Source organism: Aegilops tauschii, chromosome 7 (genome assembly GCF_002575655.3).
Source record: "Aegilops tauschii subsp. strangulata cultivar AL8/78 chromosome 7, Aet v6.0, whole genome shotgun sequence".
NCBI classification, from domain to species: domain Eukaryota; kingdom Viridiplantae; phylum Streptophyta; class Magnoliopsida; order Poales; family Poaceae; genus Aegilops; species Aegilops tauschii.
In genome coordinates, this window is record NC_053041.3 from 433,997,410 (window position 1) to 434,022,269 (window position 24,860).

At 46.2% G+C, this 24,860-nt stretch overlaps 4 protein-coding genes across 7 annotated transcripts; 3 read left to right on the forward strand and 1 right to left on the reverse strand.

The window, feature by feature from the left end:
• Nucleotides 1–2,017: 2,017 nt before the first annotated feature.
• On the reverse strand, nt 2,018–3,840 carry LOC109735332 (uncharacterized). Its single transcript, XM_020294542.4, has 3 exons — nt 3,386–3,840; nt 3,110–3,259; nt 2,018–2,810 (listed from the first exon to the last, which is right to left on the reverse strand). The coding sequence occupies exons 1-3, from the start codon at nt 3,473–3,475 to the stop codon at nt 2,268–2,270; spliced, it is 783 nt and encodes a 260-aa protein (XP_020150131.3). The 5' UTR covers nt 3,476–3,840; the 3' UTR covers nt 2,018–2,267.
• A 3,502-nt stretch (nt 3,841–7,342) lies between these two features.
• LOC109735338 (uncharacterized protein At5g41620) lies at nt 7,343–13,435 on the forward strand. Of its 2 annotated transcripts, none has more exons than XM_020294548.4 (3): nt 7,343–8,147; nt 10,912–11,037; nt 11,404–13,435. In XM_020294548.4, the coding sequence occupies exons 1-3, from the start codon at nt 7,731–7,733 to the stop codon at nt 13,093–13,095; spliced, it is 2,235 nt and encodes a 744-aa protein (XP_020150137.1). In that variant the 5' UTR covers nt 7,343–7,730; the 3' UTR covers nt 13,096–13,435. The 2 variants fall into 2 exon arrangements, with proteins under 2 accessions (XP_020150137.1, XP_020150138.1); XM_020294549.4 differs by lacking the exon at nt 7,343–8,147 and adding an exon at nt 8,188–10,827.
• A 355-nt stretch (nt 13,436–13,790) lies between these two features.
• Nucleotides 13,791–16,238, forward strand: LOC109735339 (uncharacterized). Its single transcript, XM_020294550.3, has one exon. The coding sequence runs from the start codon at nt 13,891–13,893 to the stop codon at nt 15,919–15,921; it is 2,031 nt and encodes a 676-aa protein (XP_020150139.1). The 5' UTR covers nt 13,791–13,890; the 3' UTR covers nt 15,922–16,238.
• A 225-nt stretch (nt 16,239–16,463) lies between these two features.
• LOC109735340 (uncharacterized) lies at nt 16,464–23,023 on the forward strand. Of its 3 annotated transcripts, none has more exons than XR_006665949.1 (6): nt 16,464–16,780; nt 17,552–17,642; nt 19,400–21,287; nt 21,386–22,073; nt 22,170–22,250; nt 22,325–23,023. XR_006665949.1 is itself a non-coding variant. In XM_045230607.1 (6 exons), the coding sequence occupies exons 3-6, from the start codon at nt 20,968–20,970 to the stop codon at nt 22,877–22,879; spliced, it is 1,644 nt and encodes a 547-aa protein (XP_045086542.1). In that variant the 5' UTR covers nt 16,464–17,642; nt 19,400–20,299; nt 20,337–20,967; the 3' UTR covers nt 22,880–23,023. The 3 variants fall into 3 exon arrangements, 2 of the variants coding, with proteins under 2 accessions (XP_045086542.1, XP_073360240.1); XM_045230607.1 differs by having other exon boundaries at nt 16,464–17,642; nt 19,400–20,299; nt 20,337–21,287; XM_073504139.1 differs by having other exon boundaries at nt 16,464–17,642.
• The last annotated feature ends 1,837 nt before the right edge of the window (nt 23,024–24,860 follow it).

The window sequence follows — 24,860 nt, forward strand, 5'->3', positions numbered from 1 at the left end:
GCTACTTCTATGCAAGTGGTAACTAATGGTAAGTCTGAACTTAGTTTCTGAACTTTTCTGAACTTAGTTTCTGCACTTGTCTGAACTTGTCTAAGATGGGCCTGCTGCCCTGTTATGCTTTATTATTTTGGGCTTGGCACTGGGCTCGGTTATTGGATCTCTCTGCCCCCCCTCCCAAGCCTGCCATTCTGTCTACAAAAGACGCAGCGATCCTACAACCTCTTTCCCCTAACCCTAAACCTAGCCACCGTGGAAGCACGCGGACCCTAGTTCAGCCAGAGATGGATCCAGCATTAGGAGAGCTAGTGGATGACCATGAGGAGGTTGATAGGGCTGCTGCGAGGGCCAATCGCAGAGCGCACACGCTGGAGCGACGGCGGAGGCTGGCTGCCAGGATTATGGCAGAACGCAACGCCAACGATGTCAAGCAGTTCAATGAGGCGTTCCCAGAAGGAACGCACATCACGGATGACCTTGTCATCTGGTGGGCAAGAGACAGGGCAAGCTTCCATCGATTCCAAGTAACAAGGACTCGGTGGACTAGGATGTTGGCTGCGTTCGAAGGAAGAGAGGATTAGTTCTCTGCATGCTCTGTGTTTTCTGTTTATGTATGTCTCTGAACTTATTTCTTCCTTTATACTGCATTTGCGTGCACTTATTGTTGTTACTTCTGAATGTTCAGAGCGGCGTCATCTTCGTCGTCTGCAGAGTGAGAGAGCATGCAACAATGGAGATGCAGCAGCAAATTCTCGTCATCTTCGTCGTCTGTATTAGTACTATGTTTGCTTAAATCAGCTCGAACTATCTATGTTTTATGCGTTTTCATGCGTGGTACTGAATGTTTCGTCTCTGTCTATGTATGAATCTGGTTAAGGATCATGCTATCTAAGCATTGCTGAATGTTTCTAAATTTGGTTACATTCCAACCTAACTTTCACTTTCCCGATGAGAAATGGCAGCAAATTATCACAAGTTTCAACACACTGAAACTGTGAACATTAAATACAGCACATCTACCACCTGTAAAGACTAGTAAAATCTCCTCACTATTACTACTCCACTGCCACACAACACCTCCCCCCACTTAACTCCCCCACCTCACTTCTGCCGCACCCACAACTACTCCTCCTCTCCCTAGCTCCAACCATGGCTGGTTCTTCCTCTTCCCCTTCCCCAGACCCATGGCTAAACCCATTCCCAACTGGCAAGGGATGGGTTGCCATGCTTCTTGGTTCAGCATGCGGCGACCAAGAACTCTTCCTCGACTACATGAAGGTCGCCATGAGGTACACCAGCGCTATTGGGCTGGTAGATGCAGCAGAGGAAGTGAGGAAGAAGGCGACTAGCGAGGAGAAGCAACGCATGGAGCAGCGCTATGGAAACCCAGGTAAGGTGGTCATGCCCATCGACATTCTCCTATGGGCAATGAAGGAGGCCGACTCCGGCGATGCTGGGCAGAGGCAGCGGTGGGCAGACCACCGCTATGTCGCTCCAGCACAAGCTACATCAAATGCAAACGCAGCAGAGGTGCACGAAGACGACGACGACCTACAGATCGTCGCACAGCCAGCTGTGCAGGCTCGCCGCCGTCCTCCTCCCATCATCATCATCGATGAAAACGAAGAGGAAGAGGAGGTGGAGGTGCAGCCAAATCCCACCCAACTAAAGCAAGAGGTACGACGATCCGGACGCTTAGCAGGACAGACAACTAAGTGAATCTGAAACTATAAGTTTCAGATTCAATTTCGTCAGTAGTTGAACTACCTATGTCAGTTTCGTCAATTGAACTACCTATGTCAGTTTCGTCAGTGTCAGTAATCTTCAGTTTTAGTAAGTATTGTGCTATCTATGTAATGCTACCTATGGTGCCTCCTATGTGAACTACCTACCTTTGTTCAGTGTTACCAAGTTTGTGCAATCTGTGAAATGTTACAACAAACTTCTCAGGACCATATTGCAGGTAGGATAAAAAAGACAGATAGAAACTGCAGCAGGCTTAGATAATAAGGTTCTTAACTTAGCATCAGGGCATTAAAGATAACATCATCTTAGAGCATTACAGATCAGGGCCATAACAGCACCCCACACCACAACCAAAATGATCTGAAACCATAGGCAGTTCTTAGGCTTAGGCAGTTCATTAGCTAATATTAGTACTGAGATGCATATTTGCATCAGATGAGATGCATATTTGCATCATACTCCTTCATTGCTAGGCCAGTTATATATAGAGGCCTCATATTTACTTACCAACCATGCCTAAAAAATCACTCCTCCATGACAACTTGTTTGATCTTGTCCAGCTTTTCCTTGGACCCATGACCAACCTTCAGTAGCTCAGAAATGACATGCTCCAGCTTCTTCTTCTCTTCTTTAAGGAGGTCTCTCTCCACTTGTATCTCCTTCATGGCCTTCCTGGTGTTTTGAATGATATCAGCTTGACTCTGCAGGATGCACCTCTGTTCTTTCTTCAGCTTAAGCTTCTCCATTTGAACCTCAATCTTTGCCTGCTCCTCAAGCTGATGCTTCTTCTCCTTAAGTTCATGGCTTGTGTAATCCATGTCATGGGATTTCTGCCCATCCTGGTAATCAACCAGCTTGGATACATCATCCACAAGCTGACTGTACTGATTGGCAAGAGAATCCAGCTCCTTCTTCAGTTTCTCAACCTCTATCTCATGAGCTTCTTTGTCTTGGACTCTACCAAGGTTCTCCTCATGATACATATCCCACAGCTTGGTTAAACACCTCTGCAGAATTACTGGCCAAGGGGCATCTACCCACTCCAGAACACCACAGTTCACACCATCCTGAAAATGCAGTAAAATATTAATGATAACTAAATCCAGTAAAATTCAGTTACAGAATTAATACATACATATCAATGTTTGTCTGAATGCAGTAACAAAGAAATTCAGTTAGACCAATTTTAGATGTTGCCTAGATTCAGTTCCTATCATAGATTTAGCTAACACATGAACACCACACCAGCTTTGTACTTCAGTTTTCAGTAAACAGATACTGAAACAACAAGAATATCAATGTTGTTTGCACTATGTACCACCAAATTAATCTACGCATGAAAACCACTAACAATAGTTGCTCTTACCGTAGTAGCACATCCATTGAATCTCCTTCCAGTGTCAGTCCCTTCAAATGCCACAAACCTGCCTGGTCTCTGCCTGTGCAGGATGCACTTACGGTCAGATTCAACCACAAGCCCACTGAAACTTGGATCTATCACCGTGTCAGGAGTTTGCTACAGTACCAACCCCATATATATCAGCCACAACACCTCACACATAAGAACTACATGGAAGAGCAGAGTGAGCTCAAACCCTAACCCTAACCCTAGCATAGGAGAGAACAGAGTGAGCTCACTTACAAAATACTCCATTTGCATGCTGCTGTACTCATCCATGTACTCGTCATCGTCGGCGTCGGATGTCTCGTTGCTGTTGGGCCAGGAAGGCATCCTCGCGCCACCGCGTCGCAGTCGCCGGAGGAAACAAAGGAAGAAGAGAGCTCGGGGAGAGGAGTGAGTGAGAGATGGTTCGCTCGGTCGGCCGGCCGGTCGGTTTTGACCTAGCCCCTGGCTGGTTCCGACCGAGCCGGGCCACTAACGGCCGCGAGCGGGCGTCCGTTAGCCGTTAGGGCCGCCGTCGGCCTGCCATGTGGGCCATCCCTGTCAGTTAAGCGGTTAAAACGGCTAAATAGACGATCAACACGACTTGGTAGTTTTTTGCCACAAAATTTGAAATTTTCGGTAGTTATTAGTCACTTTTTTGAAAGTGGTAGTTCTGTGGGACGGATACCCCTAATGTGGTAGTTTTTTGTCAAATACTCGACTTATTGGTTTAGGGACTTAAAAAAGTCCCTATAAGTCCCATCTAAATCAAACAGGAGGGGCTTATAGGGACTTAAAGTGGGCATTTGGGACTTAAGAAATAAGACTCTCAAGGAGAGACTTATAGAGACTTATAGTTGTAATATGGGCTTTTAGTCTATGTTAAATCCCAGGAACCAAACAGGTAAGGATTTTTTAAGGACTCGGGACTTATAAGTTGGGACTAAAAAAAGTCCTCCTATTCATGAACGGATGCGTATGGATCGCCGTTGGAGATGCCCTTAATGGGGCCACGCATAATAAGGGGAGAAAAGGTGGTTATCGTGAGGTTCCACCAAAACGATGAAGATCTTCGCTAGTGTGCCCACATCCACACAGGCATCCTCGCACGTCGCAAGCAAAAATCCATACTACCTGTTTCTTTCCCCTTGGAGCCCAGGACGGCACATGCGTGGCGTTCGAGCCAAGTCCACCTTTTTCCCGCTCCTGTTGGTTCGTACTCCCGCCTCCATCTGCTTCATGGCGGTGCATCTGCCATAGATCGAGGTAAGGTGGGACGACCCTGCTCGGGTGGCTGCCGCTGCCTCGGATGCACATGGCCGCTCCACTTCTCGGTGATATCGCCAGCTGAGCTGCTAGTACTATGGAGGAGAAGATCGTGACAAAAAGTGACCAAGAAGAAGAGAGCGAGGCGTCTCCCATCCCAAGATAGTTTTTCCTTTTGCCTTTTCAGAGCCACAAGGCATTTTCAACGTGAACGCCTATTCTCCCTTCATATATCACCCGGCTCGGACAATTTTCAGCCTTGAAAATGTAGATGTCTATATTGGTTCAGATATGGACGACGTCTGAAAAATCCCGATACGGCCCTGAATCTAGAGGCGGTGGAATAGGGGCGTTTGGATGTCCGCCACATCGGTCCGACAGACTGCTTCCTCACTGTTTTTAACAGGATCCCTCGCTCTCACACTGACTCTCCTTGCCTTCCAAGGTCCCAGGTACCGCTGAGGGCGGTATCGGGCGCGACGCTTGGCGTCATTCCCAAAGATGTAGGTGCCATCGGTCTGGGTCCTCGCCGACCCGAAGCTCGCGGAGGCCTGGGCCTTGGACCGGTCCAAGACCACCAAGGAGTTGGATGCCCATCGTGAAAGTTAGGTCAGTCAGGACCTCTTCCAAATCAGGATCATTGAGTTGAAGCGCGAGCTTAGCCTCAAGATCGGTGAGAGCGCAAGGTGGAGGAGGAAGAATGGTGGTTGGGAGAACGACAACAACAATGGCGGTTGCAACACGCGATGATTGTCCCCATGGCCTCAGAGGGCGTGCATACGAAGTTGGCGTCCACTATTTACTCTAGTTTAGGTTAAATTTGGAGGAGTTTGCATGTAATATATATGAAATTCATTAAATTTCATTCTGATTTTCTATTCGAAATGTTTGAAATAATGAGATAGTAAAGAATTCGTAGACACTTCTAAACATGACCAGAAACATTTGAAGACGGTCTGTTTGATAAACGACCTCGGAGCTGCCCTTAGGGAATGCAGGTCACCAAATATGCCTGAGATGTCTGGATCTGACGCCCCAGACATTTTTCGCCATCCAACGCTGGCCATCAAACACCGGCGGACAATAGACTAGGCAATCGGGGAGTACGACGGCCCACGGTTAGTTGAACCATATCTCCCCATAGACTATGTGTCTCAATCATCATTTTTTTCTTTTGGTACGGTCTGCTTGGCCAATTGTCTGATTTTTTTACTAGAAAACTTCCAATATGTATTCATCATTTAATTATGATAAAACAACGAATGTCAGAAATAATAATAATTATATCTAGATCCGTAGATCACCCAGCGACGACTACAAGCACTGAAGCGAGCCGAATGCGAGCCGCCGTCATCGCCCCTCCTTCCTGGAGCCAGACAAAAGTTGTTATAGTGGACAGTCAGAAAGCCGTTGTGCTAAGGCCCTATAGGATCAACGCACCAGAACACCAATTGTCATTGAAGTGAAGCTTAGATCAGAAGGATCCAAGCTCTAGACACACAAGTACACACGGACAAAGATCGGATCCATGTGAATCCATCGAAGACAAACGCCAACCGAATCCTACGAGATCTGCCGGAGACAAACCAGCACACGCCCTCCAATGACGCTAGAAGCATCGTCGAGACAAGGCCTAGGGCGGGAGAACCTTATTCCACCTTCAGAAAGCCGCCGCCATCTCTTTTCTCTAAGCATGACACAAACCCTAAAACCCCTCAAAATAGCATAAAAAACAAAGCCCTCCTACCGACAAGGGCCGAAATCCATCACTCATCCATGACACTAAGATCACAGGAGACGAGGTAGACCGGTGCTCGCATTGACTAGAGACAGGAGGAACCCTAGAGCGGCTGGGTACGAGCGCTCTTTTTCAGTCGGATGACCTTTGCATGTCCCGCTGTTTACGGACACATCTGAAAGTGTGTGCGGACATTTCTTCATCCAAAACAGATGATCGGGCGTTGGGGTCGCCCTTGTCCTTGCGGCAACCTGCTAGCGTAGGTCACAGTGCTGGTCTGGTCTTGGTCTGAAAGAGCACTGCCGCCGATGACACGCAAACAATATTGAAAGCACGGTGGCGCTACAGTGGTCACGTACAGTACGTAGGTATAGCAATAAATGGAGCTCACGCGCTCTTATATTTTAGTACCCGGTATAAACTCCATGCGCAGGCATAAAAGAACTCCCAACGTTCAACGGAATGGAATTTCACAAGAGAAAAAAAACGCTCGACGGAATGGAATTTCACAGTCAAAGCTTCAACCTCAGTATTATTGATTAAAAGTTCAGATGCATTTAACCCCCCCCCCCCCCCCCCCCCCCCCCCCCCCCCCCCCCACACACAAAAAGGGCTTACCTACATATTTAGTTTGGCAAGACAAATGCCATGACATGAGACATTTGGTAAGACAAATGCGGACGCCTACGTCGCTCAAACAGAACACGAAGACCAACGATCTTTTTATCCCTACGATAGTCTAGCGCGGGAATCCTCTTTCTCTCTCTCTCTGCATTGACGGTTTCAACGCAAGAATCTTATTATATTCCCCTGGGGAGAAAGCGGAAACGAGTAGGTTATCTGCAGCAGCGGTGCGGCCTAGCGTAGGGCGATGTTTCTTGGTTTGCTCTACTGTGGTAGGGTCATGATGTATCGTCCTGGAACTGGAACGGGCAGATTTCGTCACGTCTCAGAAAGAGAGATGAAGCGACGGGTCGCGTCGACCGGCGCAGCAGCAGCAGCAGCATGCCCGCCGCCTGCTCTCTCTAGTCCTTCACCTCACGCCCGTGCCGTCGGTCGAATAGACCGATCGACCAGACGTTTCGTACGTGCACGCCGAGCTGTACCACAACCCAAGGAATACAAGGCTAGCTAGCCAGCCAGGGTCGGCCGTCGGCGAGCAGTCCAGTCGGGCCGGTGAGTTGGGTGGCGAGAGAGGCGTCGGGGTGGTGGGGAAGGCGGAGGCTACGTACGTGCAGCGCTAGCGCCACATGCGGTGTAGTGAGTGAGTGATCAATCATCAATCAATGCGCCGCAAGTAAAAATTTCCTCGCCTCTGACAACCGCCGTTCTCCAGAGCAGGCCACCACTTTTCCCTTCACACCGCGGCAGTAAAAAAGAAAAATACTCCATGCCTCCCGCCCTACTACTCCTGGGATCCTACTGCCGCAAGCACTGTACACAGGGAGACAGCACAAGGAAGGGAAGCTGAGGACGCAGGGCACGATGGCAGCTCCCTAGTCAGAGAGTCCAAGGAAGAGCAAGAAAAAGAAAAAGCAGGCAGGGGAGGGGAAGGGGCCGGGGCACACCTCGCGCCAAGATAGGCAAGCAAGAGCAGCCATGGAGGTAGAGCCACCGGCATCGCTGCTGCAGAAATGCGGCGTCGGCGGAGAGCAGCCGGGCCACGGGACCGCGAATCGGCCGCGGGAGCCGCAGGACTCAGCCGCATCCACCGCCCCGGCGCCGCTGCGGCGGGAGCTGGCGGCGGCGCGGGCGAGACGGAGGGCGGGCCGCGCCACGCCCTCGCCGTCCTGGAAGCTCGAGGCGTCGCCGCCGCGGCCGGAGGAGCCGCCGGCGGACGCGGCGGGGAGGAGGAGCTCGTCGGGGGCGTCCGCGCGGCAGCTGGGCGCCACCCTATGGGAGATCCAGGACGTCGTCAGGGCAGCGGGCGCCGGCCGCCGGATCCGCAGGCGCGCGCGGAGGGGGCCCGCCGCCTCCCCCCGCCGCGACGGCGACGACGACGACGACGTGGATCGGGTGAGAGCTCTACTACCGCCCCGCCTCTCTGCTTTTCCTGGTCAACGTCGGTGACGTCGCTAGTCAGTTGCGGTCTGCTATTTTCACTTGCCGTCTTTTCCTGCTATTCTGCCACAACAACTCCATATACATACTCTACATTGGCATCATGTCATTGTCACCGAATTTTCAGTGGATCAATATGTTAGAATTTGTTCCTCAATGCACATGCCAGTGCGGCGGATAGATTAACTTTTCTGCCACAGCAACATACGTATCATAGGCTGCTGCTTCTTGAGATTTAGCCATTTCGGCGCTACTAGAAAAATCCTAGCCGCAATGTGCCCCTTCCTCGACTATTTTCGAGGCAGAGATCAGGTCCTAAAATGCAGTACCAAGCACGCCGCGTTGTTCGATTCGATTAGCCTTAGCCTCGCTCCGAGATTTCTATTATTTTGTTCTCCACTTTTGTGGTGTTGGACTGTCAAAATGTCAGGAAGACAAGAAGTAATGTGCAATAAATCCGAAATCCACTGCTGTCACAGTATATACTTGTACCTTCCTTTCAATTGAGGGCGAGCTCGTACATATTTTTGGCACATGAATCGGGCATGTTTAGTATTAATGTGGTCCCCTGGCCTTTGTGCATTGGCTGCTTAGTGGTAGAATGTCCTGAAATTTACCACTGAGCAGTTGCTGCAACAGAATGGAATTTGGACTACCCTTCTTCTAGGGGAATTTGGAGTACGCTTTACACATAGAACCTGCAACTAAATACTAGTAGTAACAGTATTAGTTTTAACTGCACTGTCACTCAAACAAGTTATCAACCGTATATGGTAGAGGTTTTCACAACAACAAAGCCTTCAGTCCCAAACAAGTTGGGGTAGGCTAGAGGACCAACTCATGGTTTTGGCACATGAATAGCAAGCTTCCACGCACCCCTGTCCATGACTAGTTCTCTGGTGATACTCCAGTCCTTCAGATCTCTCTTTTATTAACACCTGTCATGTCAAGTTCGGTCTACCCCGACCTCTCTTGACATTATCAGCACACTTCAGCCGTCCGCTATGCACTGGCGCTTCTGGAGGCCTACGCTGAATATGCCGAAACCATCTCAGACGATGTTGGACAAGCTTCTCTTCAATCAGTGCTACCCCAACTCTGTCTCGTATATCATCATTCTGGACTCGGTCCTTCCTTGTGTGGCCACACATCCATCTCAACATGCGCATCTCCGTCACACCTAACTGTTGAACATGTCGCCTTTTAGTCGGCCAACACTCAGCGCCATACAACATTGCGGGTCGAACCGTCGTCCTATAGAACTTGCCTTTTAGCTTTTGTGGCACTCTCTTGTCACAGAGAATGCCAGAAGCTTGGTGCCACTTCATCCATCCGGCTTTGATTCGATGGTTCACATCTTCATCGATATCCCCATCCCTTTGTAGCATTGACCCCAAATATCGAAAGGTGTCCTCTGAGGCACCACCTGCCCATCAAGACTAACCTTCTCCTCCTCCTTGTGCCTAGTAGTATTGAAACAGCACCTCATGTACTCGGTTTTAGTTCCACTAAGTCTAAATCCTTTCGATTCAAAGGTACTGAAACCGCACCTCATGTAGAGGTTTTTTTATTAGGAAATTTTTCTTTAGGATCACCAAAGTTCTTTGTTTGGTTTTGAGAGTATGATCGGTTGATTATTGTAAGGTCAAGCAAAAGCTAAGGAAAAGACATAGAATGTTCAAAGGAAAAACCTCCAGGCGACCATTCACAAATCATGGGCAGGCAAATATTCTAGCAGTCTGCAGTCCTATTTATTAGTTCTTTGAGATGAGCTTTTCGACCTGGCATTTGATTTCTTGCATGGCTGATAACTGTGATGATTGTGATTCTCTTTCTTGATGTTCTCCCAGCAAAATCCCAATTCTAAAGGTGTAAAAATATCTTTGTGTCGTTTGGGATCTTTGCCATAAAATGTTGGCAATTTTGGTTTACTTCTGAGCTTGAAGAATATGCTTTCATCTTTTAATTGTAACCTTAATGTTCCTCACTATGCAATGATCCCAAAACATATACGAAAATGAACCTGTATTTCATGCTCTTATAAATTTTCTTTCCCTGACAGAAGGGAAAACACCCAGCTTCTGTTAGATAAGCCAAAGTATTACAAGGTATATATGGAGAAATGTGTCACAATAATAGATGGGTAGCATAACTATGTGTCGAAAACAAGCACAGAATGAAAGGGTAACGAGCTTGCAGTCCAAGACTTCTACTGTCTAAAAAGCTTGCGTTCTGCACCATCTTTCTCTCGAAGTCCAAGCTGAGCAAATGCTGTATTGCCATCACACATGCCACACAAAAGGATTTCAGTTTGTCTTGTACTTACAGATCATATTAGATGTATAACTGTTTGGTGCAATGCAGTATTGTAGCATCATGTTCTGTTTTTCTTATAGTGATGTACATGCTCAATAAATAGGATCTTACGATTTTAAGTACATAAGTTTCTGAAGAGATTTTTTTGCTAGCATTGATATGATGCCAATTTTTGAATGATGCCTCCTGAACTTGTTTTAGTTGAAGGGAACAATGCTTTATCTTGGAGGTGCCAAAGCTTAAGTTCTTCTTTTGTTCGAAAAGCCATGCATTTTGAACTCTCTTAATGTAATTCCAATGAAGAGTCATGTTTTCTGCTGTAAGCTTCACAGCTTAGTGCTTTGTTATTTTACAAAGCCACGGGTTCTGAATTCCATAACTTACTTTTTCTGTCGCATTTCAGCCACATATTTCAGGTGGCTGTGGTAGGGATCTTTCAGCACCATTGATGGAACATGAAAAGTTACATGAAGATCGATGCCATTCAAGGCAGTCTCTTTCTCCTGCAAGCTACACTAGCTCAATTGGGGTATGCACACACTTTCCCTCCCTTTACTCATCTCTTGGTAATTTTGGTGTTTTAGTTTTTGTATCATTATGGAATCAAATTTAGCATTTGAATCTGTACATACTGTTATGTTTGTTGCTTATTATGCGTTATTATCTCAAGACTGGAATGCCAATATTATTTCTGTAGTCTGCATCAGCCTTTTCTCTGTGATCATGCATGCTACTGGTAGTGCCATTTTTTAGGAATCTATTTATAATCATATGCTTGTTTTTCTCTGTCGCCAATGAGGCCATGTTATGTTATTGGTTTTAGTATTTTGCAGCTATAAACATTGAAAGAAACATGTTTTTCACAATTGTATTTGTCTGTCCATTCATTAAACAGGCTGCTACCATAAACCTCGTCAGTCCTACTCGGTCATTGAATTTCAGGGATAGATACAGGGATGCAGGTTGCAATCTTAAAACATCAACAGAGCTATTGAAAGTTCTGAATCGTATTTGGAGCTTGGAAGAGCAGCATGCGGTTGACGTGTCAGCAGTTAAGGGGTTGAAATCAGAGTTGCAGAATACACAGGCACGTGTTCAAGAGCTTACGCAAGAGAGGCAGCGATATCACTATGAAATCGAGTCTCTGGCCAGGCAAGTCAGTGAAGACAAAATGGCTCGGAAAAACAAGGAACAAGAGAAGCTTAGAGCAACCCTTTGTTCGCTGCAAGAGGAGCTTGAAGCTGAGAGACATCTGAGGAAACATTCTGAGAATCTCCACAGGAAGCTAGGGAAAGAGTTGTCTGCAATGAAACCGGCATTTCTCAAGGCTGTAAAAGACCTGGAGAAAGAGCAGAAAGCAACTCGCCTGTTGGAAGATCTTTGCGACGAGTTTGCGTTAGGAATCAGAAACTACGAAGAGGAAGTGAGGGTGTTGAAGCAAAGGCATGTAAAGGAGTATGAACACAAGACTGATAAGCTGGTGGTCCATATTTCAGAAGCATGGCTCGACGAGCGAATACAGATGCAAAATGCTGATGCCAGGGGAGATTCAGAAGGGAAAACCTCAATAACGGAGAGGTTGAGCGGTGAAATACGGAGTTTCCTTCATGGTAGAAGATCAAGCAACTTCTATGGTGCTAACAAACATACTGGTAACGAAAAGGGAGACGCAAGCTTGTGTCGACAGTCCCTTGAATCTCTGCACTTAAATGGAGCCACTAGTGCTCCTCGGTTAGCTGAAGACGATGAAAATTCTGTTGCTAGCGACTTGCATTGCTTTGAGTTGAACATGCATGGAGATGCTGTGCAGACTCATGACCTTGCAGGAACTCGACGAACAGTCGCGGACTGCATGTATTCACCAATGAGAAGACTGGAGTTTTCCGATGGTGTGTCTGTTGAGGGCTCAAGGATCTCAACCGCAAGGCCTCGTTCAGAAAAAGGCAAGGTGAAGCCAAGCAGCAGCAAAGCACAGCTGCATACTTCGACACCAGAAATCAGCTCTCGCAACTGTGACAAGATCGATCCTATAGATGAGCAGAATGAAACAGTCATGACCCAAGTCTCTCGACGGTTGCACGATGACTTGCTGAAGATCAAATCAGAGGCTCCTCAGCATGCATTTCTAGAGCGAAAACCGCACGATCATCATCCCCGGACGTATCAGTTTCGTGAATGTGCTGCTTCAAGCGATCTACTGCACAATCTGCACAGTCCAGCCCGGCAGCTGAAGAATCATCAACGCGCGTCGTTGGACTACCAAATATCTGAATGTGCTACTGCAGGTGATGTACGCGGTCTGCGCAGCCCATCCTGGCAGCTGAAGAATCAACGTGCGTCGTTAGACTACCAGATATCTGAATGTGCTACCACAGGCGATCCGCACAACCTGCGCAGTCCATCGCGGCAGCTGAAGAATCATCATCGGTCGTCGTTGGACCATGAAATCTCCGAGGCCTCGCCGGCGCGGTCTCTCGGGTCAAAAGACAATACGCTCAAGGCGAAGCTACTGCAAGCGAGGTTAGAGGGGCAGCATGCCCGGATTAGGGCGTCGGGCTATCCCCTGATCAGCACAAGAAGGAAATGACTGGCTGGCACCCTTGGGCTAAGCTTCCATGCTGTGGTTTAATGGGGTTACATTGTAAGATAAGACATCTGACTAGATGTGTTCAGAATTTCATGCGCGGCGGTGTCGGGTCGCGGGCGGGATATGCGGAATTGTAGCTGCATGGGGGAGGAGAGACCCCCTTGAGTAGATTTGCATCCTTGAGTCTCGTCCGGCTATGATTGAATGATTGAATGTACGTAGAGATGGACTTTCGGTAATCACCTGTCGTTGTAATGTTTGTATAGTAGTATTATATGTGCCGATGTAGAAGTAGGAACTTGAACCCCTGTGCTTGAGAAGAAAGCTTGAAACCCCTGAAGATGGCTCGAAGAAAGCTTGAGAGCTGTACTATTGTCCCCGTCTGCTTGAATTTTCAGCGCGGTCTTGCAACGATCGTCTGATTATATAATACCCATGAATGAAAGCATGTGGTCAAGATCGATGGACGTTCACGTTCGTGCTACGTGACCAAACCAAAGAGCCGCGTGGTTGGCTGGATGCAGCAGTACACCAGCCCAAATTGTGTGTTTTTCTTTTTCTTTTTTTGAGGCAACCTCGCAAAGGTTCCCCGCAAAAAAAAGGGAGTTGTTTAGCGTTGTCATACAGGCCTGCCATTTCTGCATCCGCAGGCCCAAGCCCAAAGCAACGCACGGGATAATAAGCAGCGTCTGTCGCTCGTCTGCCCCGAGTTGCCGCACACCTCTTTCCTGAGAAACAGAAAACCCAAATCCCCTCGGCGGCGGAACCCTAGCAGCTCGCCGCCAGCGGCGGGCCATGGCGACCGACGGCGACATCGACATGGCCGACCTCGCCTCCCTCGACGCCCCGGCCTCTTCCGCCGCCGCCGCCGCCCCCTCCGTCCGCTTCCAACCCAACGTCAAGGGCAAGCCCAAGCCCAAGCCGAAGCCGAAGCCGAAGGCCAAGCCGGCGCCCAAGCCCAAGGACAAACCAGAGCCGGAGCCAAAACCGGAGGAGGGTGACCCCCACGCTGTGGCGGCGGCGGCCACGCTGCCGGAGGGCGGCGTGGATGCGATGGAGACCGACACGGACAGGGTGGGCGCCGGCGAGGGCGCGGATGACATGGATGTCGAGGACGAGGACTTTGTGGTGCGGGAGATCGACGTCTACTTCACGCCCAAGCCCTTCGACAAGGACAGCAAGCTGTACATCATGCAGTATCCGCTGAGGCCATGCTGGCGTCCGTACGAGCTCGGTGAGGTGTGCAAGGAGGTGCGCGTGAAGCCAGGGAGCTCAAAGGTTGAGGTGGACTTGGAGGTCGATACGCAGAGCGACAATTACGACCCGGAGGTTTCTGGGTCTCTGAGGCTGACGACGCAGACGCTGTCATCATCGGAGGCGGCCGATGTGTCTGACTATGCCGTTGGGGTTCTCCGAGGCAACATGGTTCATCTGAATCATCTTGATGCGGTGATGCAGCTACGGCCGTCAATGCCGCATCTGATTTCTGGTGCTTCGCGTACTAGGCAGCCTTTGCAACAGGTGGAAACAAATGGTGGTCGTGCTGGTGGCCAGGCTGTTCCACCAGCTAAGGGAAATGAGCGCTCAGATGGTTCCAAGGACTTGCCTAAAGAACCTGAGCCATGGATTTCTCTCACTTACGAACCAGCTGGGAGTGATGTTGCAAGCAAGTACTATGCTGAGATGGTAGCGAGCGAAGGCAGGCCTATAGATTTCACAATGAGCACACAGGATTACGCATTGTCATTGTGTCCTGGAGGGCCGACAGGCAGCAAGAATATTAACAGAAGCCAGGTGATCCGGGAGATGCTTTCACTGCCACTGGAAGAGCGCCTGAAGAAATGGTTTACTGAGGTGTCACAAGTGACTCGATTTGTTGCTCTAATGCATCTTGCTCCAGACTGTTCGGAGGAAGACCTTCTGGAAACTCTTCCAGGGTATGCTGATTTGGTGCGTGGTTTATGGGTCTGCAGAAGTTCTTTGTTGTATGATGATGGACTCGCTTCCAAAAGGGATCAAATTATGCTTGAGTTTACAAAAATGGAATCCATACCTGTGAAGTATGTGGAGAGACTGATCAGAGATGAGCGAACAAGGAACATGATATTGAATCCGCTGGGTAAAAGAAGGGAGAAGCTTCAAGACTACAAGTTTATAGTAGCAGCAGATTCATCCTTCATAAAACATTATTCCCATATAGTCAAGGAGCAAGAAAATGCTTGGTCGGTCCGTGCTGCAACCATGCCTGACCCCCTAGAGAAATGCAGCGCTACTGAACAAAGGAAAACCAAGAACTCAACCAAATCTAACATTCCTGTGAAAGGGCCTGATCCAGTAATGGGTAAGACCAAGGATGTCCTCGTTCAAGGAAGTGAAAACCATGTGCGCTCTGTCTTGGATAGTGTCTTCACTGCCAATAAAGTTCGCAGCTTTCCGGCAGTTGTTAGAGACTTGAGGCACTTGGCAGTAAAATATGCCTCTGATAGGAAAGATGGAGCAAGATTCCAAGCTCTGTCAAATGCTGCACAAACTTGTGTTTCACTTTCTCGTAAAGAGCTTGATGCTTCAATACGTCTTGTTGCTGTTCCTGTCCATGATTTATATGTTCAAAAGTCCGAGGAGAAGGCTAGTGTGCGAAATTGTCTCATTAAGCTCTTCCGTGATAGAGTTCCCAATGGAACATTAAAGAAGCAGGAAATCCTTGATTGTGCTCTGAGTATCTTAAAGAGAAAAATTAGTGAGAAAGAGTACCATCAGGCCGTGTCTGAGATCTGCATCTCAAATGAAGATGGACACTTGGTATTAAAGAATGGTGAAATGCCCTGAATTCAGCCATCAGGCTGTGACTGAGTTCTGCATATCAAATGAAGATGGATACTTGGTATTGAAGAATGGTGAAATGCCCTGAATTCGATATGATGATGAACCTTATAGATGTCCAAAGTGCTTGAAGTTTACTGTAGTCACAGAAGGTGGTAAATAACCATTCTAGCATTGCATGTCGTTCTCTAAAAATAGTTGGGTGTGTTCTTAGCAATAAAGATGGGCATTGGTTGTGTAATTGGTTCATCATATCTGGACCACTTGCTGACAAGGTTCAAAATTCAAATCAACATTTCTAAGCACTATGTTTCTTTATTAAATTGTACCTGTGTTGTAGCTGGTCTGCAGTATTTGTTGTGTTGCTCAGGTGTTGATGTGCTGTGTTGCCATAGCAATGGTTGAAACGTACTCCCTCCTTTCCATAATATAAGACGTTTTTTGACACTGGGGGAGTAAATCTTACATCATGAGTAGGTCAACATGCAGTCTCTTCATATTTTTATCTTTGCTATACAGCTTGCTTGCATCTTCGTGTACAACGTCAATCCCAACCAGAAACATTTGGGTGATACTCAAAATGTATAAAACCATTCACCTCTACTATGGTCCCATGAGCGGCCTCACCACCCGGCAGCGTGCCTATCATCCATGCCTCTGCTTGACCTGCAGGTCCATCTCTCTCTGGATTTGGGTGTTTGGGAGTGGAACAGCAAACCCTGGTGCTTTGGTTTGGTGTTCAAGGAGAGGCAGATCTGAATTTACATTTGTTTTGGTGTGGTGTTCTTTAATTTTGTAGGAATTGCTCCAGCGGAAACACATATCAAATTCCAGGTGTACAACCACATATTGTTGTGGATTTCAGGTTGGATGGATGGTCACATGAAAGAATTGATCTGATTTTGCTATCGTTTGTCTCTGTAGATTTTTGCTCATGCTTGTCTCTGTAGATTTTTGCTCATGCTTGTCTCTGTAGATTTTTGCTCATGCTGGGCTGTGTCTATCTGTAGATTTTTGTTCATGTGTGGAAGCTGGACTGTCTATATGTACAATTTTGTTCATGCAAGAATTTTTTATTTACACTCGTTAGATCATCTTAGTCTCATGTGTAGCTCAATCATTTGCCCAAATTATCGTTCTTCCATCTGGGCAATCTTTAGTTGCAGATCCATGCTTAAAATTTTATTGTGTAGATGCATGTTCGCTTCCCTGTTCTGCTTGAGTCTGTTGCCTCGCTATGAAGCCCTCTGCTGCAGCTTCTCACTTCACCGTCGATGACACTCTGCTCCAACCTGTCTCTGTCCAAGTACTTAAATTATTCAGTTTTGTTACTATATATCTGAGCATATATATTGTAAATACGAATAGTACCATAGACTTTTAAGAAACGGTGTTGCTATCTGTTTGACATTGATATGGGTGTGAGTTGCTTTACAGGTTGTTTTTCTTAAAAACATATTGGTTTACCAAATTGAGTTTTGTTTCATCATGTTTTTATACCATGCCATCAGGATTTTCAGTTGTTCTTCTGCCTTACACACAATATGTCGCAGCCCTTCAGGTTTTTTGGTTGTTCTTCTGCATACCATCTATCTGTGTGTATGTTCCTGACATATTGTTTCCTTTTGTTGTGCAGATGTGCTTACATTTTCTCATGCCTTCCCCTCCTATTTTAGCTCAGTGTGCTTTGGATATAAGCATAGCCGCTACAAAGGTCGGTACCAAGGGTGAGTGCCTCCACGTTTGGAGATGATCTCATAGGGTGTCCATTACTATGCTTCTTTTATTCTTTTGTTTGAATGTTGAACAAGGAAAAGAATAGTATTTCTGTTGCCTTGATAGGCACACCCATTATTTATTTCGTGCAAGTTTTCTTATGTGAGTCTCTCAATATATTCCGTAATATTATGCACTGAGTATCCTGACCATTAATTCCTATTAATAATAGGCTTCTCGATTTTTTTTATTTTAGAAAATGAATAGAGTTAATTACGCCCGCGATACAACAACTTGCACCAATTTAACAGATTCATACACAATCTTGAAAACTCCAGAAAAGTCATACAATAACTCGTTTGTTGTAACAAATGACTACAAATGTGATCCGCACGAGCCACGTGGCGTGCCACGTCCGCCCTGCCCACACGCCCGCGTGCACATTTGTGCAGTAAACCCCCTACAATGCGTAATATTACCAGAGGACGTCCTAGGTTGAGCGTGACGATGTAAATTTTGCAAGACCAACCCCATATTATGACAGATTCGTAAAACGACCTACCAAAGCCACCCCAAAACCCTGCCTTTTTCTTCTCCCACGTCGAACTCTCGGAGGCGATCGACGCGGCGCTGGTTTGGACTCGTTGGCGGCGAGCGAGGCAGCATGTGGCCGGTCATACGGGCCGTGTCGGAGTTCCCGCCGGCGTACGGTATGTCTCGAATCCATCCATCACCTCGCCGCCGCTTTTCTTTTCCCCTTCTTTGCTAGGTTTTCAGTTTGGCTATGATCGAAGATTTTTTGTTACGTTTTAGAGGATTGGGGCTTGGGTTCCTAGGATTTTTAGGTTTGACGTTGGAATTCCTATGCCCAAGCGGTATTGAGAGGGTCGGTTGGTGTGGTTGAGATTAAGGGGAAATTTTCTGATGCATAATGCATAAACGAGAGTGTTGGCAAAGCCTCGACTAGTCGTGATCAGCCGACGAGTTCTGTCCCTCAATACGTGAACGTAAGAAGCTAGACCAATTTGACTGGATCGATCCCGGAGCAACGACGCTAGCTAGTTAGCTTTAAGCTAGCGATCAAGTCGCCGGGGCAGCCGCGTACGAAGACTTGAGAAGCTCACGTACGCAAGACTAATCACGTACTTTATTGATTTTTATATCTGATCGTACAGGTTACAAGGTAGGGGTTCAGCAGTATTTAAAGAATCACAATAAGAATTTTTATGATGCATTATCTACTAAAGACTAAAACGCCTGAATTTATATGAGAAGTCTGATGTAGTTGTGTGCATATGCATGTATGAAAGCACTCTGTTTTCTTTGTTCAAAATGGCATCCTATACAGCCCAGAAATGTACAGGACTGAAATTTGAGTTGAGGAACGCTGAACTTTGTGCCGTATCTGTGTATACGTTGTGCTGAATTTGACAGAACTAGGTGCTTATTTTTCTGAATTTTTTGTCACTGAAACTGGATTGTACTGAATTTGTCTGAAACCTGAAAATGTCTGAATGTACTGAACTTTGATTTTCTGAACACTGAACTTTGTCCACTGTATGTATGTATGCAGCAGCACTGTTAATGGTCTAAATGTATGTTTGTATGCAACAGCAGTGTTAATGGTCTGAACTTTGATTTTCTGAACACTGAACTTTGTCCACTGTCTGTCTATACATTTACTGAACTTGACTGAAGTGTGTATTTATTTATCTTAAGTTATGTTCATCAAATCTGTCTGAGACCTTTTGTTTTGTATATTCTGCAGTTACTTCAGGGGAAAACACTGAGCTATTCTCTGTGGACTTTGAGCACAATGGGTTATTTTGTGGAGATGGGGTGAACAGGTCTTATATTGGCAGTACCCATGATATTTTTGACTTCTGTCAGAGTGACTCATGGTCGCTTGCGAAGATAGGTTACTGCCTGAACTACTTAGGATATAATGTGGAAGACCCTGCACTCTCAGTGTACTGGTGCTTCCCTGGCAAAGATATTGTTGATGGGCTAGTACAAGTAAACACTCCAGAAGTTTGTGCTGCTATGGTCAATGCTAGCAAGGAAACCAAAACACTGTGCTTAATGGTCGATGAAAAAATTCGTCTGAAGAGTATGTGGGGTGATCACATAGTTAATGGTTGCCCTGAGCTTCCTAGGGTGTTAAGCCCAAGGAAAATGTCTAGTTCTGCAAGATCTGGAGAAGGAACATCAAGATGGCAGTCATCTGGCAAGGAGAAGTTGGAACAACATGAAGAAGAGGAGGATGAGGAAAGAGGGGAGGCAGAGCAAACAAATGAAGACGATGAGACAGATCCAGAGTTTTATGGAAGTGATTATGATGTGGAAGATGGTGATGATGACCTTTTCTTGGAAAATGTGGACAAAACAGTGGGTGATCACAATGAAAATGAAGGATATGTTGAAGAAGAGGATGCTTTAGATGATGATGACATAAATCTGTCAGCTGAAGAGCTTAGCAAGCTAAGGTACACATTCAGTGCGTTCAATCCAGAGCTTGACATGGCAAATCCAACATTCAAGGTTGGCATGGTTTTTGGTGATATGAAAGAGCTAAGGAAGGCATTGGATGCATACAGTGTTAGACATAGGGTTAAGATCTGCAAAACTAGAAATGAGTCGGAGAGGCTGAATGCAGAGTGTAGTGATGGTCGTCCATGGCATTTGAAGGCATCAAAGGACAATAGGACTGGCAGCATAGTAGTTAGGCAATACAATGGCACACACAACTGTAAGAAGATCTGGGATTCAAAGTGCCTTACTGTAAAACTTCTGACAGAGAAGTTCATTGAAGAATTCAGGGATAATCAGAAAATGGATTTGGGTACATTTGGTAGGAAAGTCCAGAGAGAGTTTAAATTGCTCCCAAACAAAATGAAGCTAAGCAGGGCAAGGAAAGCTGCACTTGAAATAATTCATGGAGATGAAGTATCCCAGTATAGTAAGTTGTGGAATTTTGGCCAGGAGCTAAGAAGGTCCAATCCAGGTAGTAGATTTATTCTATGTACAACTGAGGTCAAGGAGAAAGATGATGAGGATCCCAAGGACCATTTGTCTTCAATGTATTGCTCTTTTGTGCCTGCAAGAGAGGTTTTCTAAAGGGGTGTAGACCAATCATATTTGTAGATGGGTGCCACTTAAAGAGCAGGTACAAAGGGCAACTTCTCACTGCAGTGGGCATAGACCCAAATGACTGCATTTTCCCTATTGCCATGGGCATGGTCGAGGTGGAATCAACCTTCTCATGGCAGTGGTTTCTGACAACACTGAAGAATGACCTGAATATTGTCAACAGTCAACACTTCCCCATATACTATCATGAGTGACAAGCAAAAGGGACTGATCAAAGCTGTTCAGATTGTTTTTCCAGATTCAGAGCATAGATTTTGTGTTCGGCACTTGTATGAGAACTACGGGAAGTTGTTCAAAGGAGAAACACTGAAGAATCATCTCTGGGCTATAGCAAGATCTACTAATTCAGACAAGTGGAATGAGAACAGAGAGAAACTAAGAGCTGATAGCCAGCAAGCTTACGACTGGTTGGATGGCAAGACCCCAAATCAGTGGGTTAAAGCTTTTTTTAGTGATTTTCCTAAGTGTGACATCCTTCTTAACAACATGTCCGAAGTGTACAACAGGTTAAATTTTTGTCATAACATTTGTGCATTCTTGTTTCATCTCATAAGTTATCTGTAGGTGTCATGTCATAACTTTTGTAAATTGTTGTCAATTGCAGCTACACCCTTGAAGCTAGGGAACTAGCTATCATATCTATGTTGCACTGCATAATGGGGAAGATTACTGTTAGACATGAAACCAAGCAAAGGGAGGCAGTTGAGAAGTGGAGTGGTAGAATTTGTCCCAAGATCAGGAAGAAGATAGAGAAGAATGCAGAATTTTCTGGAAATTGCTACCCAACACATTTTGGTCTAGGGGTGTTTTCAGTACAATCTGGAAATAAGACCTATATTGTTGATATTCCAGCTAGGTGTTGCAGTTGTAATAGGTTTCAATTAAGTGGAATTCCCTGCAATCATACCATTGCATGTTGTAGAGCTGAAAGGATTGATCCGGAAGAACTTGTCCACAAGTGTTATACCATAGAAACATATCTACAAGCTTATGGTTGGAACATCATGCCCATGAGAGACATTTCTGAATGGGAGGATATGAATGGCATTATAGTTCACCCTCCAGTGTTCAAGAAGGTTATGGGCAGGCCACCAAAAAATAGGAAGAAAACACCAGAAGAGAAGAAGAAGAAAGATGGCACTGTGTATCTAAACAAAAAAGGTGTGACAATGCATTGCTCTGTGTGTGGGCAAGCAGATCATAACAGTAAAGGGCATGACACGCATGTTGCAGCTCAACAACAAGCCAATGAACTAGAGGAAGAGGAGTTTGAAGACCCAGCTATTCTACAGGTTTCAATTTGCATCATACATGTTCTTCAGTGTACTATTTCTCCTTTGTTTGTAATTGCAAAGGAATTGTTTTTTATAATATAAAGCAAATTGCAGGATATAATGCCGCATAGAGTGAACCCAAGGTTGGACCCAATCAATTGCAAAGGAAGCATGGTGTACAATATGAGTCATGAGGTATTATTACTCTTTATTTTTTACAATACATGTTGTAAGAGTATATTATCAGTTACTAATGTTGTTTAACACAGGAGAGAGCATATGTAAGCAGCTACATTGCACCTGGCCCATTGCCAGAAGAATCAACCTTTGTAGTCGATGCCAGGGACTCCATTCCTCAGAGAAGGACAACTACAACAGCAACCAACACTGTTAGAGGTGCAGCAAGAGGAAGAGGAGTAGGAAGAGCATCGGAAGAACAAATAGATGAGACAGGCACAAGTTCAAATGCTGGCAGAGGAAATAAGAGACAGAAACAAAATTCAAATGCAACAGGCAGAGGAGGTGGAGGAGGAGGTGCAAGGGGAAGGGAAGGAGGAAGAAGGGGTGCAAGGGGGAGAGGAGGAAGAGAAGGTGCAAGGGGCAGAGGAGGAGGAAATGGAGCTGCCACCTTTCCTGGACAGGGTCTATACAACCTATTTGGCCCTGATGGAGCCACTGCTGCAACAGAAACAACTAATGCATTCATCCCTGACCTGAATGCCAGTGTTGAAGAAATACCACTTTCTCAACATGCACCACATTTCAACCTGAAGAATAGGTCCTTTGTACTAGTTAATAAATTTGTGTGCTCAAGTACTTCATGAATGAACTAGTGATGTAATGACCTTATTACATGTTTGGCTATTTGGCTACTGAACCTTGTAGGCTTGTCACGTTTTGCTATTTGGCTGCTGAACCTTATTACATGTTTCGATATTTGCTCATTTATGTGGATTATACTGAACCTATCTACTCAATTTGCTCATTTGGTCACGTTGAATTTACTGATTCTGCAAACAAAATGTTACTAAAACTACTGAATCTGCTACAATTCCAGTTTATTTTGTACATCAGTTAGCTGGGTTATAACTGGCCATGCATTTCGACAAAATTCCGGTTTGCATTCTGTCAAAATTCCAGTTTGCGTTCTGGAAAATTTGCAACAAAAAGTTATACTGGATTCAGAAAATATCTGCAAATTTTCATTTTCCATTCATAATCAGAGACTAATTCCATTCGTGACATGTTCACAAAGCAAGATACATTCATCAAGCAGATGTACAGGTTCTACCATATGTGGATCAATCACAAGATCACACAAAGCCTCTAGTGAGAAATGCCACTATAGCATACAGAACTGCCCAAGAGCATACAACTGACACTAGTATGATGTCTCTTCTTTCCCTTCTTTTGTTCTGCTCTTGTTGCTTTTTTACTAATGACATTCTTGTCTTGCTTCATCCTACAGATTTTCTTCTCTTTAACAATGTATGAATTCCGCAACTACAAGTTGTCATCTGCAAGCTTGTGTACCACCATCCTTGATCTCCCCTTCCACTCTATCTTTCCACCTCAAGTACCCACAAGCAGATAACCCCTGCATTCGGACAAGACACAGGAAATTCAGTAAAAAAATCAGTCACTATACGGTGCAGACCAGCAACAGCTGCAAGTCCACGGACCCTGATCGCCGCCCGCCGTACACGATAACTCAGTGAACGTGAGAATCCTGCTCTTCCTTGCAACCTGCGACTCATGTTCGTGTAAGTATAGGTACGTCGGCGTGCAGGCGGGAGTGGGAGTTGCAGCCGCCGCGGCCATGGCTGGACCGCGCCATCGAGGTTGCGTCACAGACGGCTGCGCCCTGTTCCAGTAAGTTACCCACCTTGAGCTCAAGGACTTATTCGACTCCCCCCTTCGAGAGCAGCACGTGAGAGTGATTGCGGCCTTGTTCGGCAAGACAGTTCCGATGCATGACATGGAGGCAAGCATGGCGAGAAGCGTTGAGGCCATATAAGCTTCACGCGTGAAGTGTAGGAGTGGGCGGCTTACTTTGTCATGGATTTAAGCCCCGCACTCATTTGTTGGAAGGTTCGAGGCCTTACCAACCCGGCCAAGAGAAAGGCGGTCAAGGAGTACATTGACATTGTCAAGATTAGCTTAGTTTGCTTGCAAGAAACGAAATTGGATGTAATCGATAAGTACACTATTATGCAATGTCTAGGGCCGTCCTTTGACGGTTTTGCTTACGTGCCTTCGGAGGAAACTCGAGGGGGTATCCTGCTGGCTTGGGACTCCACTATGGTGGATGTGGTGGGGGTGCAGAACGATGCTAACTTCCTGACAGGTTGGATGCAACCTAAAGGAAGCGCACCGTGGTGGATCTCGGTGGTCTACGGACCACAAGGCGATGAGCTCAAAACCAAGTTTCTTGAGGACTTGTCGGCTAGAAGAGCAACTTGTCCGGGAGCTTGGATGATTTTAGGAGACTTTAACATGATCCTCAGAGCTTTGGAAAAAAGCAACAACAATCTCAACAGAGGCATGATGAACAAATTTAGACGGTTCGTGGACGAGCATGAGCTCAAGGAGCTATACATGCATGGGCGGCGATTCACGTGGTCCAATGAGAGGGAGAGGTCCACGCTTACCAAGATTGATCGTGTGTTGGTCTCCGTGGATTGGGAGCTGGATCACACGGACAACCTTTTGCAGGCCTTGTCCACTGGGATCTCTGATCACGCACCACTTCATCTAACTACCAATGCCCCCTTCTACCATAAGAAGAGATTCAGGTTTGAGATG